The sequence below is a fragment of the Haliotis rufescens genome, unplaced genomic scaffold (genome assembly GCF_023055435.1).
Source record: "Haliotis rufescens isolate VD_foot unplaced genomic scaffold, xgHalRufe1.0.p SCAF_58, whole genome shotgun sequence".
Classification (NCBI taxonomy): domain Eukaryota; kingdom Metazoa; phylum Mollusca; class Gastropoda; order Lepetellida; family Haliotidae; genus Haliotis; species Haliotis rufescens.
Genome location: NW_025964312.1, coordinates 114,397 through 128,605, shown reverse-complemented (window position 1 = coordinate 128,605; position 14,209 = coordinate 114,397). Strand labels below are relative to the sequence as shown.

Genomic DNA, 14,209 nt, shown 5'->3' with positions numbered 1-14,209 from the left:
GTCGGTACACTCGAATACGTCCATCGCTATGGCTGAGGTGAAAAAGAGACTCATCAGTGAATAGAACTTGTCCCCGCTGCATGGCTGTCCAGCATTTCGTAATGTTGAATAATTGCGTAAGTTTTGCAACTTTTGCATGGAATGCATGCTTTTCTGTAGCAGTTGCGTTTTTGTGACCTGATTCCATACATGTACTACAATATTGGAAACCAATCATTTCTTGTTTTGAAAAACACTAAAATATTGGTGTCACAGGAACTTTTGTTGTTGAGTATATTTTATATTTATCCTATCTCAGACTATGCATTTCTTCCCTCTTCAGCAACTGTAGATATCTTCGATCCAGTTGTAGTAGCAGTTACGGAGGTGATCACAGCAAGATAAGTAACCAACGTAGAATATTTAGCTTCTGTGTAGATCTTAAATGATGGCGCTAATCAGCGATCTGTTTCAGAGAAGCGTTGGTGGGCGTGCTGATATCATGAGCTCGATAGTAGTCTTTGAAAACATTTCAATTATGTTGAGTCTTAGTCGAGCTACAATGAGCCTGAGTAATGGTCTTACCAACTCGGGGAAAAAGGTGTAAGCGTTGAGTTACTACCACTGGATGGCGAGAGAGTCATGGTCCCTTTCCTGAGGATCTGGGATGGGTGAGACAAACCTTAGGAGCTGAGCTTGGAACCTGTTTCGCAACTTTGATTCGGCAAAGTCACGGCAAAAGAGGCGGCAATAATTGTCAGGTCAAGACACCATCTTTTCAGTGACAATTAGTCTGGTCGGAATAGGTAGTCAGCTGAGACATTGTGGATCTAGGAAGTGTGACTCTCTCGGACCTGAATGTTCAAGGAGTCAATCAACCAGGAGTTGAGAACCAGTTAAAAGAGGGACATCAACTTGATTGAGCCCATTTGTTGACCCAACATCATTAAATGAGCAAGAAGGGTCTGTGATGAATTGGTAGTGTCCGTGCAAGATCATTCAGTCGAACATTGATCTTGAGGTCGATCTCCTGTCAGAATCTTGTGATCAATCCCGGCTATGTTAATGGTAGATGACGAATCCATACAATCGATCCAGGCCGAGGTTGGAATCATCACCATCGATTTGAGAGCGGCTGTGTCCTGGGAGGAAGTGGTGGGTTCGACCCCAACTTGAAAAAAGTGAAAGTGCGGAAAACGAGGAACGACTGGCAGTTGATGAACAAGAAACTCTAGGACAGTCAATGACTCGCGCTGTCGAAGCTGGCGTGGATGAAATGTCCGTAGAGAGTACCATCTGGACGTCCAAAGTTGCCCAATATGGATCATTTATCAGTTGGAAATCTTGGAGCAACTGAGTATATACGAACGCCGAGAAGAGTCTGGTGATTCCATGAAGGAGGTAACGGAAGATGATGCCAATATAGACTTTCAAAACGTCTCCAAACTGACATAGTTAATCAGATGCGTAGGTGAAAGAGTGAGTGAGTGAGTGAGCGACTTTGCTTATACATCTCATGTAGAAAATTCAAATAAGATCATGTTGATTCTTCTATAAACGTCAATGCTATAGAATAACCCCACAGGCTGTGGTCGTTGAAAAGGCAGGAAAAATCAGCTGTGAAGAATGAAAACGGATAGAGCATCCTTCTTCAATGACAGGAAGTGATGGTCGATGACGTGGTCTTGAAAAAACAAAACGAAGGGCTACGATAACAATGGAGAGCCTATAAGGCTTCTAAGCCTTGAAATGCCGACTCACTAAATGCTTGACAATAGCAGAGGCAGGTTATAAATAGATATGAGATATTTGGCAACATTGCTGATATCATTCATAGATAGAAAATATGCCCAGACATTGATGGTGATGTCAACCCGAGGAGAAGTATTTCGATATCACACACCCCTTGATGATCCATATCAATATCACCAGGTGCAGGATCAATATCCAGGGACAGGAACAGCTGAGGTAAAGGTATGTCAGGAGCCAACGCGGAAGTTAAATTATCAAGAGGAAGTGCCACCATTAGGCTGGAAAGACTGGAGGGCAGAGGTTCCTGCCTGCATGAACGATACTAGGTTCCCGACTTGATCATTTGACTGGTCGCAATGGCCCGGTGAGTTAGGATGTGGCTAAGTGGATGGAGTGAGCATCACATAAGTTGTCTTAACAGACGAGTTAGGAAGAACCTGAACCGGAAGTAGAGATGATGATCGTAAGTGGCTTGGAGAAAAGCGATCCATTTGAGTGCAAGCTCTCACAGCCATGCTGGTGGTCTGCATAATCGCTGTATCAATACCTAAGGACACAAGTCCTGGCAAAATGATTATTGTAGGAGCAGGAACAATCCCTTTGATGATGTTGATCTGTGTAGCTGGATGACCAGGTGCAACCCAAAGTAAAGAGCATTTGACCAAGTCTATATAAGAACCATCCTCGTAGGAGCGTTGATCCTTAGAAGGTGATCCCCAAATCGCCCATCCTGAGAGAGTCAAACCCCTGACCATTGTTCCCACAAGAATTTGTCCAATGAGTGAGCATGTGAACCGGAACGATGATCCGAGACAGCTGATCGTGAGGTGAGCAATCCTCAGATGAGAGGCCGTCAGGAGAGCGTTCCTTAGAGTGCCAATCTTGCGATTGACTTTTCTTGACTTCTTGAAATGCGGTCTCTTGGAAAAAGCGCGAGACCAATCCTTACTCTGTCGATCCTTAGTAGAGGGTGCACATGTTCTACTGGTGTCAGTGTCTTCTTCGTCACCGCCGATGGAAAGCACCAATAAAGTTTGATGGAGACAAGCGATCATATCAACATGAACATCATGCTGTGGAGCGAGAGAAGAAAGACGACTGGTAGGAGACGATGTCGTAGCGCCAATAGGGTCGTCCAAACAGTTTATCAGAAGCAGCTTTGCCCACAGAGAAGGAAGCGAGAACCTGCCAATGTCTGACGTCTGATAAACGACCCAAAACTTACGTCCAGGAAACGCTGGGAGGGTCGACGGTAAATGCTGTCGAATCTGGTGTAGAAGAACTCTCCTATTTGTGAGTCTGCCCATGGGTGCAGGATGTTCTAATGTCAGGTGTGAGCACTGGTATTAAACGGCTGGCTCGTTTTGGTGGGAATGTCGTCAGTACCTATCTAATATGCCATCGTCAACAACAGATAAACATGCAAGGATGACAAGGATGGTTTGGTAGACATAAGAGGTGGCTTCACGTACGGTGGGAGACACCGCCAACTTGGTATGCATTTTGACTTCTTTGCCAAAGGAAGGCCGATGTTCTGCAAGCTTAAATTAAGACCCTCTATCAATACTACATTTACTTGAATGTCATTTGTGTAGGTAAATAGAAAAGGCTTTCTCTGAGTGATAAGAACACTAGGTACATCCTCATGATCACAACCAATATGTAGTCTCTATTTTATTTATTCAAAAACAGATTGGTAAGGAGAATGAAAGTAATGTGGCAGGGGTAATAACATGCTTAGTTTTAGTTTTGGAAAGTGAGCTCCTAATAATCACGGAATTCACCAAACAGTGTCTTATTCTGCTTTACTCCTTAATGCATTCACTGCTTTCCTTACGACAAAAGACGGCTCAGCGTAACGGCGATGGTCCTGGGTGAAGAAAAAAACAACTGTTGTTCGCAGACCTCCTTTTAGTGACCATCGCCGCTGTCCTGCGACCTTTATGACCTGAGGTCACCTCTTCACATCAGTACCTGTCGCCCGAGGATGTAGGAAAACATACTTTAGATGTTTCTGAAGCAAAAGTGGGGAGGCAAGTCTGTGACGGGTGGGGCTGAAACGTAGTAACACAAATGTAAAAAATATTTCTATTTTTTTTAAATTATCATGCATTACTCCTAAATGTATCTGTATCATACGGTTTGGAGGTGGGAAACCCTCAAAATACAGAAACCTCAATAATTCACACCCTGAATACACGACACCAGTGAAGCGGAAAAGTTCAGAAAAACGTCATTACTGTTAACTATATGATTTTGCTAATATCTCGGCTTGGTCCGGTTGATCATGTTGATGTCCTGTGATTATGTGCGGAAGCGGAAGCCCTTCCGGTTATGTTGGTGGTTGATTGGTTTGTTGTTTAAAGCCGCACTCAGCAATATTCCAGCTATATGACGGCGGTCTGTAAATAATCGAGTCTGGATCAGACAATCCAGTGATTAATATCATGAGCATCGATCCACGCAATTGGGATCGATGACATGTATCAACTAAGTCAGCGAGCCTGACCACCTGATCCCGTTAATCGCCTTTTACAACAAGCATAGTCACCTTTTTACGGCAAGTATGGGTTGCTGAAGACCTATTCTACCCTGCAATCTTCACGGGTCTCCGGTTATGTAAATGCAGAGGAAAAATGATGGGAATAGAAAGACACCGAGACAACGAGTGTTAGAGAGATTTATTCAACACTGTAAAAGTGTCACAAAAGTACAGATTGACAATTACGGTCAGGTTATTTCAATATGAAAACACTTGAACACAGGAATTAAAGAGTAGCCCAAGAAATAAAGACAAAACTAGCTCACCAGCTAAACCTTTACTTAATACGTCATAGAGCCCTTGTAGACAACCAATTCTCTAATATATTTCCACCAACAAAACCTGAGTGACTGCTCAGGAAAATGGAATGGCTCTGTATGGGGCGAGTTCATTATTTGGGTCCTGACTGGGGTACGACCAACGGCCCAAAACTTTGTATACCTTCGACGTCCTCGAGAGTCACATCTCTCAGATAATGACTAGAGAAAACTGTCGAACCTACAAAAAATCCTTCCATGTTTTAATAGAACAATTACTGTGTTAAACCATGGTAGAGGCTAGTGTCCGGATCTCGTGAGGATTATTCACCCATGATGGATTCAGATTGGTGATCGCATAAGCCTTAAGGATGACTGCTATTAACCATAGAGATATGGTGTTGCGACTAACTTCAGTCATGGACGCAGGTGATACAGGTCTAAATAACAGCTTCCTTGAACCATGTTTAGTCTTGGAACGGCGGATAAAAATTCGCGGTGCCCGCACCGAACAAAGTAGTGGTTCACCCTCATCTTCGCCTCCTACAATAGTCGATATATTTGTGGGATTGTGAAGGAACGATCGGGTTGGCCTGGCCAGCACAACCCGAGATGTACCGCTCCAAGCGTCCAATGCTCAAAGCGAACCCGGGTGATGTCGATCACATGTAGTTCGTAGGTCATAAAATGAGGATGCATAGAGGGGTTTGAAGGGGGGCCTCGCAAACCTCGAAGCACAACGTTCAAGTCCCAAGCAGGTCGGCAGAACTTGGCCTTCTGATCCCCTATACTGAATTAGCATAGTAGAGCCTTTAGTTCCGGGACCTTAGTCATCTTGGGATTTTGCGAGTTAGGTTGCAACTGAGTACGTAGTAATGGTGGTACCTTTCAAGTGTCTGTGGGTATCCAATTGTAGGAGGTATTCAGCTGGGAATTGTTTTGACACATTTGTAGGGTCTTGACTTTTCACCTTGCAAAAAGTTTCAAACGATCCCCACTTGTCATCTTATAGAGGGATGATGACCTAACGTTATAGCTTTTGCTGCTCGTGCTGAATAGCCCTTCGCACTTAACATATTTTTAAGATGAACCAAGCATGAACACGAAACCTGTCTGGTGTTGGATGAGGCAAATTGCTGTGAGGGTGGATAAGTAAGTTGGGGGAGTGGATTGTCCTCTGAGCTCGACGAACCACCCTCTCATCGGCCAACAGGCTGCGACCAAAGTCAGAGCAAGGGCCCTTGTCTCCTTGATCTTTTGTATTACCCTAGGAAGTAACACTGGTGGCGGAAAAGCGTATGCTTTTAGCCCTTCCCAAGAGTGGGAGTGCATGGTTCACTGATTGCGCAGGCACCACACCAGTGCTGTTGTCTGTGGATATTGGCTAGAATTAAAGCTTCCAACTCCAAGTTGTTTCTATTCCACTTTTGACGAGTGCTGGACCATAGCACTGAGGCTGTCTGGCCTTGCAGGTGAGCACCCCTACCCTGAAGAGGGGCGTCTACGAACAGGTGTAGATTTGGGGATAACCCAGATAAAGGGACTCCTCCTGAGACATTTGACTCTACCATCCACCAATTGAGGTACGGCCTTAATTTGGCCGGTAGAGTGATGGCCTTAAGTGGATCCTGACACCTGGTGTAAGGATTCAGGAATTGTTGAATTGTGTGTAATTGTAATTGGCTTCTGCTGGTTAGATCCTGTGCTGAGGTGAGTAACCCCAGCAACACTTGCCATTGGCGAAGTGTGCGTGATTGATGAATAGCAGGTGACGGGATGCGTAAGATCTTGTGCCATCTGTCGCTCAGAACATTTAGGAAGATTTTGGAGTAAAAACCCGGTGTTAACGCTGGTGTGTGTACAATATATATACGGCTCTCTTTACCAACAGAAGGTCTATGTTGGCAGATGTTGCTTTCTTTGATAATACCAAGTGGAGCCGTGGTCAATGGTGGAAATACCTCTACGTCTAGTTCGTAACCGTGACGTAGTACGTTGAGAACGTAATCGTCCTTGAAGATGCACCAATTCTTCCAAAATTGATCTCCCGACTACGGGGGTATCGACAATTGGGACGACTTGGGGTGGTATTTCCCAGTCGTGACTGGCCAACATATCAGTGTTTACCAACTTTACCCCTCTTATCACCTGCCCTACTGTGGAATTTACCCTGCCAGGACTGGTAAGTACCTTGAGGTTTCCCTCTGCCTTGCCCTCTACCATGAAAGGAATTCTGCACCTGGCCTTCCTTGTGAGACTCGCGTCTAATCCTATAACTGCCTGACTTGCCGGATCGCTGGGACAAACTGTGAGAAAAGTGCTCCAAAGCCTTGAATGCCGTCTCATTCCTAGGATAACTGGAAACCTTTACGTTCGTGTCCGTAATCCGTTCATTGAACAGAGACGTGGTAGACCAAGGATGACGTAGATTGAGATGATCTAGTCTGTTAGGTTTATCCTCTGACAGATCCTTCCTTACCGCACGTGTTGACGATGCTAGTGCTGATAGAGGTTTTAATACCCGTCGAATTTCTGTTTCAATAAACGCAACTCTGGTATCCTTAACCTTAAGAGTAGTAGGCCTTGACGAGTCTGTCATTCTCTGTATATCCTCATCCAAACTATGAGCCTGGTCTGCTATCTCAAACGCATGGATAGGAAATTCATCTTTCCTAAACTTGGGTGGCTATAATGACGGTGTAAGCGTCAGCCTGGAGAAGTCCTCATCCAAAGATCTAATCATATCTGTCATCATAGGGTCGACCGGAATCGACGTAGGATGTGTCCATATTGTGTCTTTTTTATCCATCCTGTTACCCGGGGAAAGCACTGAAATGAGGCAGTCCGCTACCCAATAAGGTACTTGTGCCAGGCCAAGATGAATATTCCATTCTGTTGAGGAATAACCCTCTTCACCATTAGAATAGTCTGAAGAATCACAACAATGATGACGTTGTGTGCGTCTAGATGGTGAATGACTTCTTCTCCGATGTATAGTGCTACCTATGACCGAAGGCTTAGATGAACTGCCTGGCGAATAGGAGTCATAGGAGAAGGAGACAAGTATTATGACGCACAATAAGTGTATTTTATACGTTACGTGCCGGAGTAGGTGCCTATACCTGTGCTGTAGATGTAACTGAGGCAGGTTTCTGATACATAGGCGCAGGCGTGGGAGCAGGATACAATTGCTTCATGAACTGCTGCCACATGGTCTGCAGAACATTTTGCATCCAATTAGTGATCTGTATCAGTGTTGACGCCTAAGCGGGCATCTGCTGCACTGGATATGTAGGTACAGCGCTAACATTGTACACTGATAGCCCTAGGACTGATGTCATTGTAGATGCACTTGGGTAGGAGGCAGGGGCTGAGACGTAATGCTCAATGGTGTTGACTGAAGCATGGCTTTGGTTTGCGCTACCCACATTAAAGCTTAGTGAGATGCTGGCGCAGACGTCGCAGATCTATCAGATCTGAAAATTAGGGTCAGTTATGATACTTACAAAATTCTCTGGAATGATGTTTTCAGTGGAGCATGCACTTTAGCACGGCCGACATATTTCGGCCAAAGATAATGGTTGCGTAGTGATGACCGAACCATGTTCCTTGCTATTCAGCAATTGCGACATCTTCCTGGTCTCACGACGGTATTCATACAAAATACGTTTTTGAGTGAGCTGCCATAAATTGTAAAACTTGTTGGAGTGATATTTATGAAAGACACATTTAGAATTTGGTGGACAAATTTGCGTGCATGCCAGACAACGTGGATGAGGATCTTTGGCAGATTTGACAATTAGTACAACGCTCAAGCATAAGTTACGCAAATAAAGACTTTTTGATGAAGAGGGACGGGAAGACTGCCGTAGAATTTTATTCGCCTATCGGCAAAATATTGTAACAAGCTGAAAGTGTATTCAACAATTTGTATATAAGCAACTCAATGTAATGCCAAAGCTAGTAGTATTAAAGAACACATAAATATGTTATACATACGTTGCTGAGAATTGTAAACAGTTTGACTTCCTTGGCAGGCAAACAATTGTAACACAATTCAAAATTGCGGTAAACAAACAGCACTTGGCGAGAAAAAAGACAGATTCTTTTTACGCCTAAATAAATTATATACAACGTCACAACATGGTAAGAGTAATATGAAAAGAATACATCACCCGTCGCAGAGGAATTTTAGAATTGTCGACGAAAACTGAAGGTCTAAATTAAACCAAAACGAGAGCTCCGCTGGTACACGTCCATGCTGTAGCGGGAAAGGCAGTGATGTGAAGAGGTGACATCAGGTCAGATAGCGGCGGTGGTCACCGATAGTGGGACTACGAACAAGTTTACATTTCTTCACCCAGGACCATCGCCGTTACGCTCTCCCATCTTTTGTCATAAGGTGAGCAGTGAATGCATTAAGGAGTAATGCAGGATAAGTAAAAAAAATAGTATGAATATAGATACTGCTTTATTGTCCTCTTTAATTGCCGTCTTAGAGACTACCTGGGAATGATGATAGGATGTCATAGGTGTTGATTGTAGTGTACTCTTGCTATGTTTACATCACCAATCGGTGTGATATGATTTTCCTGAATAAGGACCTATTACCTGTATGGATCATGTAATGTGATGACTTCATGTTTTGAGTTTTTGAGTAAATAAAAGATGGCTTCACTGAGATGTTGTGTTTGAGAACGGTGAAGATGAATACACAAATTGATAAACATATAACTTCATAATTACCTATCTGCTGATTCCTGAAGTGTTTGGACGAGCTCTTGAATAAACCATGAGCCATTCTCCTCGTTTCTGCGAGCCTTTGTCCCCGCCACTGTGGGAAAACCGAAGAAAAAATCGCCCTCGGTTAAAGCCATCTTGTCAATCTCAACTTTGATTTCGGTAGGGACTGGAGTTTTACCACCATCTACGTTGAACTGAACTGGAACAGACAGAGATGCCAAATGTCATGTACACAAGTTATTGTTTTTTAAAGTATGAGACAAAATGTGTCATACAATTTGCAAGAGACGCACAGTCGCAAACGTACGCTAACTTGAATCAAAACAGAAGTTTTTAATTATACTTGTTCAAATAGCATATATCATTTATATACTGGTCTTAGTAAAATTACACCTTTTTGATCTTGCTTTCCTCTGCATGACTGAAAGAAGAATAACTTTGGTTTGCCAGCCAGTAAAGGACAGTTTGCAGCTTTGAACGGAGATATGATACTGTCGATTGTCAACCACTCGTTATCTGATCCCTGTACTGTCCCGTTGTCCCCATGCGTCAAGAAGAAAACCACAACACAGTCATTGTCCTTGTGAACGTCCAGCCTGGCCAGCTCCTGCAGCTTTTCTTCCATTTCCTGTTTCTTGAGGTCATCAAAGGTTTTAACCTCAAACTGTAACGTTTTCCATACTTTTCTCAAGAGATCTAAAATGAAAATCAGATATTATGTACATTTATTGGTTCAAGATAAACACATTTTCAGAAAAAAACATTTAAGTCACACGTCTGATTATGTTTTCACGCTAATGTCGTTGATAAAATGGCAACATTATTCTTGTCATATACGGACGTACTATACTATACAGACACTATTTCTTCACGACATCAAATTATAAAAGTCTAACACGTGTCTTTTAACTTATGAATGTAATAATGTTTCTATGTATACACCTGAAAAAAGTTAACCACCACCCTTACAATGTTTTTTAATTTCCCGAATTCCCATGTATATTGGGATTCCATAATCTCAAAATTTTGCCTGAATGCTTTAGGGGCTTATAAAAAATCCACAATTAATGTAGGTATAATAATATTAATGAAAATTTAGTAACATGTGATCCCAGCCCCCATTATTAATAAAAACCAAATAGATAATTGCATATCGAAAAGATTACTTTAATAACACTAACATTTTTGTACACCAAATTGTTTTATTTGAACACATGCAGCATTTAAGTATCTTAGCTAGAAAAATTTGATTTATCCAATATGGCGGACAAAATGGCCTCCAAGATGGCCGCCAGTACAGCATAATGACAATATTTCGTCTTCATTTCTGCATGTATGAGAAATTTAAATGTCAAAATATAGTTTTCGACCAGGAACACTATCGTGTCATTGTCATATATAAGATAAGTATTGCCTATGTCATATGCTATAATTGCTGATCATATTGACTTACTTTGAGGTGTCAATGTAAAGCACTTATTTGCAATTGCTTCAATATTGTCATTAACAAATTCATTATTTTTCTCCAATACAGTAAAATGCATTTCGTCACTGCATCTGCCACTGTCACCCAAGCCTTCAGGTTTATCATCTTGTGCAGAGTTTGGGAAAACGAAGCAGGAGTAGTGTTCAGTAGATGCAAGTCCAGGCATGAGACAACGCATTGGAAAATTTGGTATTTCCAAAATATACAAGTTTGTATAGTTGGTATATCCAAAACTATACAATTTTGTATATATGGATAGATTTTACCACTGCTTCATTGAGTTTTTTGAGCCCATAAGAGGTATTTTTGATGTTTGAAAATATAACTAATGTTAGCGAACAGTATTATTGCACGTGACAATAATACGTTAATTCTAGTTTCATTATGGCAACTATATTTGGAGTGTTATGAAATAATTTGTATTTCTTTATGTTGACAGTATTTTACATAAGAAATAGAACATTTGTGGAGATTTTAGTAACGGATAATGTAAATAATACCGCTGTCTTAATTAGATCGCGGTTACAAAAAAACACTGTTTGTATAACGAAAGGCTGCCGCTGTTTTAACTAGGTCGGGGTTAGAAAAGCACTGTTTGTGTAACGAAAGGCTGCCGCTGTATAAACTTAATTGGGGTTAGAAAAGCACTGTTTGTTTAACGAAAGGCTGTCGCTGTCTTAACTAGGTCAGGGTTAAAAAAGCACTGTTTGTATGGGGAAAGGCTGCCGCTGTCTTATCTAAATCGGGGTTAGAAAAAACACTGTTTGTATAGCGAATGACTGACGCTGTCTTAAATTAATCGGGGTTAGAAAAGCACTGTTTGTATAACGAGAGGCTGTCGCTGTCTAAACTAGAATAACCAATAAACGGAATAGCAAGAGGGTAGCCTTTTAGCGATTGTCACAATCATTGCACAATAATAGATAAAAAAATCCATGAATTTAAAATTGTACAAGGAAACATATATATAGGAAACACTTTGTTGGAATAAATTCCTATTATATTACGTTCACGACATTAGTTCTGGAGTTTTCAAAGTAAAATTTAATATATATGTTTCTGTGATTTCATGTAATGGTGATTCTAAATATAAAATATTGGTTGATATTGTTTGACAAACAGTTGTACACACCGTCCATTGTGATACTTCTACTTAAGGCTGTTTGTTTAGTCAATTGACATGCGTTCATTGTAAACAAGGATCATTAGTGTGAAAGAATTACTAAGTTTGTCATCCAGTATAATGCACTTCCACGATTAGCATAATTAGAACAGAGTTTGTAATTAGTTACATTCGGAATCCAGTTAATCAAGGCAGTTACATCAGTTGAGAGTGTGAGCAACTGGAGAAGAGGTGAGCAACTCAATGTGATTTATGAATTAGTGGAATTTTATAAATAAACGAACGCCTGTCGCAAAAATGCTTTCGGACATTGAACACGCACAATCGCAGATTTCTATCGTACATTTGAGGGTGAACGTGAACGAAGCCGTGCAGGATGCCTAACAACGATTCGTCTTCAGAACACACAGTGAGCTCAGGTGAGTTTATTAATGATGATATTTACATTCATTCATAGATATGGCGATCATGAGCACTAACACTATACGTGTTCGCAATAGAACATTTGGAAGACTAGACACATATTAATTCACTATATGACAACATCAAATCAAGTATTTGTTTAATGCAACAAGTTTAAAGCATTCAAAATTGTGCATTTTTATAAAATACAATGTGTGTCGCTTCGTTATCCATGTCAAATACATTAATGATTTGTTTTAAATATAATTTAATATCACTATGACTTTTACATTATAACTAAAATTATGGAGTCTTGCATGTCGAGCCAACAAACTATTGTACATATTATTTACATTGGAATTGGTGTTTTCGGTGGGGTCCAGACAATTCCACAAATGGACAATTCCAAATACTACTGCGTAAAATATTAATGCCGATTTGGAGAAAATTACCAAATGGATGAAAGCAATTAAAATTGAGTCCAGAGAAAACAGAAACTTTTCTATTTCACGTTAAATTAAAGTCTTCCAAAGTGCAAATCCTAATCTTAAAATGAAAGGAATTAATATTTATGACTTTGGGAATAATATTTCAGTCAGATTCTGATTTTGACGATAGAGTTAAAAAGGAAAGCCCTATGATTAATTGCCTTAGAAGTCTTAGATACCTTTCTGGTGTCCACCGCCGTGAACCATACTCACTCACTCAGTTAAATAACTCCTTTCTCATAAATCGCTAGAAGTTATGAACAAGCATATAATGCCCATATTTGGGATAATTGTACCAAGAACAAGAATTAATCCTAGAATGTTTACCCTTAGATTCATTTCGGACGCTGAAATAATGCAGATGAGACGTTAAATTTTAACTCACTCACTCAATACCGACTATACGGACTATGTGTGGGGCGATAAGGGGTACAGGCCACGAGAAAATATATAGAGAAACTAACACAGCCATTACACCTTTTTACAAGATGGAAAACATCTTTGCTGTTAGTAATTACATTTATAGAAATCAAACCAATATACAGGCTATATGTTGTAGAACAGAATGCTATGCCAAGTTATTCCTACCTGATACCATTTATAATTGGAACAGTCATCTGATATAGAGGGTTATTAAACTTGGACAGTGTCACTTATATACAGTTAAGACATGATACAAGATTTTGTCACTTAATCCTTTATCGCCTCGGACTCGGTTGTGGTGATTTAAACTTCAATCGGCTTAAAAGACAATATATTAAGAAACGATTCACCTTTCTATTCTAAAGGCTAAGTGAGTTTATATTCAGTGGTTTATGGGAAACAATTTGTCAATTTAGCTATTTTGAAATCAGTCCATGTACATCCTACGTTCGGGTGAATTTGCACTAATGTTATAACTTAAGAATTCATATTTTAAGACACGTATTAAGTATTAAACAGTTAAATAGCTTTTCTTAGTAATTGAACACCTTTCAATCGACCGCACCAAACTGTTGACCAATCGTTTTTGTTCTGTTTTAATGTATATATGTATTATTTAATACAATTTGTATATAGGAAGTTTGGTGGGGACTTTTGGGATATAAGAAATGAATACAGTCTGCCATATCGTCTGAATGTCTTAACAATCACCGGTGTGACCATGTAGACAGGATATTATTCGGGTTTCTGATAATTACTTCATGAGCATACTGGGTATTGGTGCTTGGGGATATTAAATGTAACAGTTTGTTATCAGAGGAGATTGATAGTGAACGTTTAGTACCAGTAAGATATGATATCTATATGACTTCTTTCTGTTTGACAAAGGATTTAGGGTTTATGTGTGGGAAATCCTTTCACACTGATGGACGAAAGTCACTCAGCCAGTTCATGTATTATATGTCAAATAAGATCAAAACACGTGTATAATTACAACATCCTCAGGATACCAAT

General features: G+C 40.6%; 1 protein-coding gene across 1 annotated transcript in view; it reads right to left on the bottom strand.

The window, feature by feature from the left end:
- Positions 1–14,209, bottom strand: part of LOC124125871 — a 77,879-nt gene that overhangs the window by 31,341 nt on the left and 32,329 nt on the right. Inside the window, exons 5-6 of the mRNA XM_048385401.1 lie at positions 9,667–9,969; positions 9,277–9,472 (exon numbers count right to left, since the gene is read on the bottom strand). Of these exons, the coding sequence (XP_048241358.1) occupies positions 9,277–9,472; positions 9,667–9,969 (499 nt within the window). The remainder of the gene's footprint in view (positions 1–9,276; positions 9,473–9,666; positions 9,970–14,209) is intronic.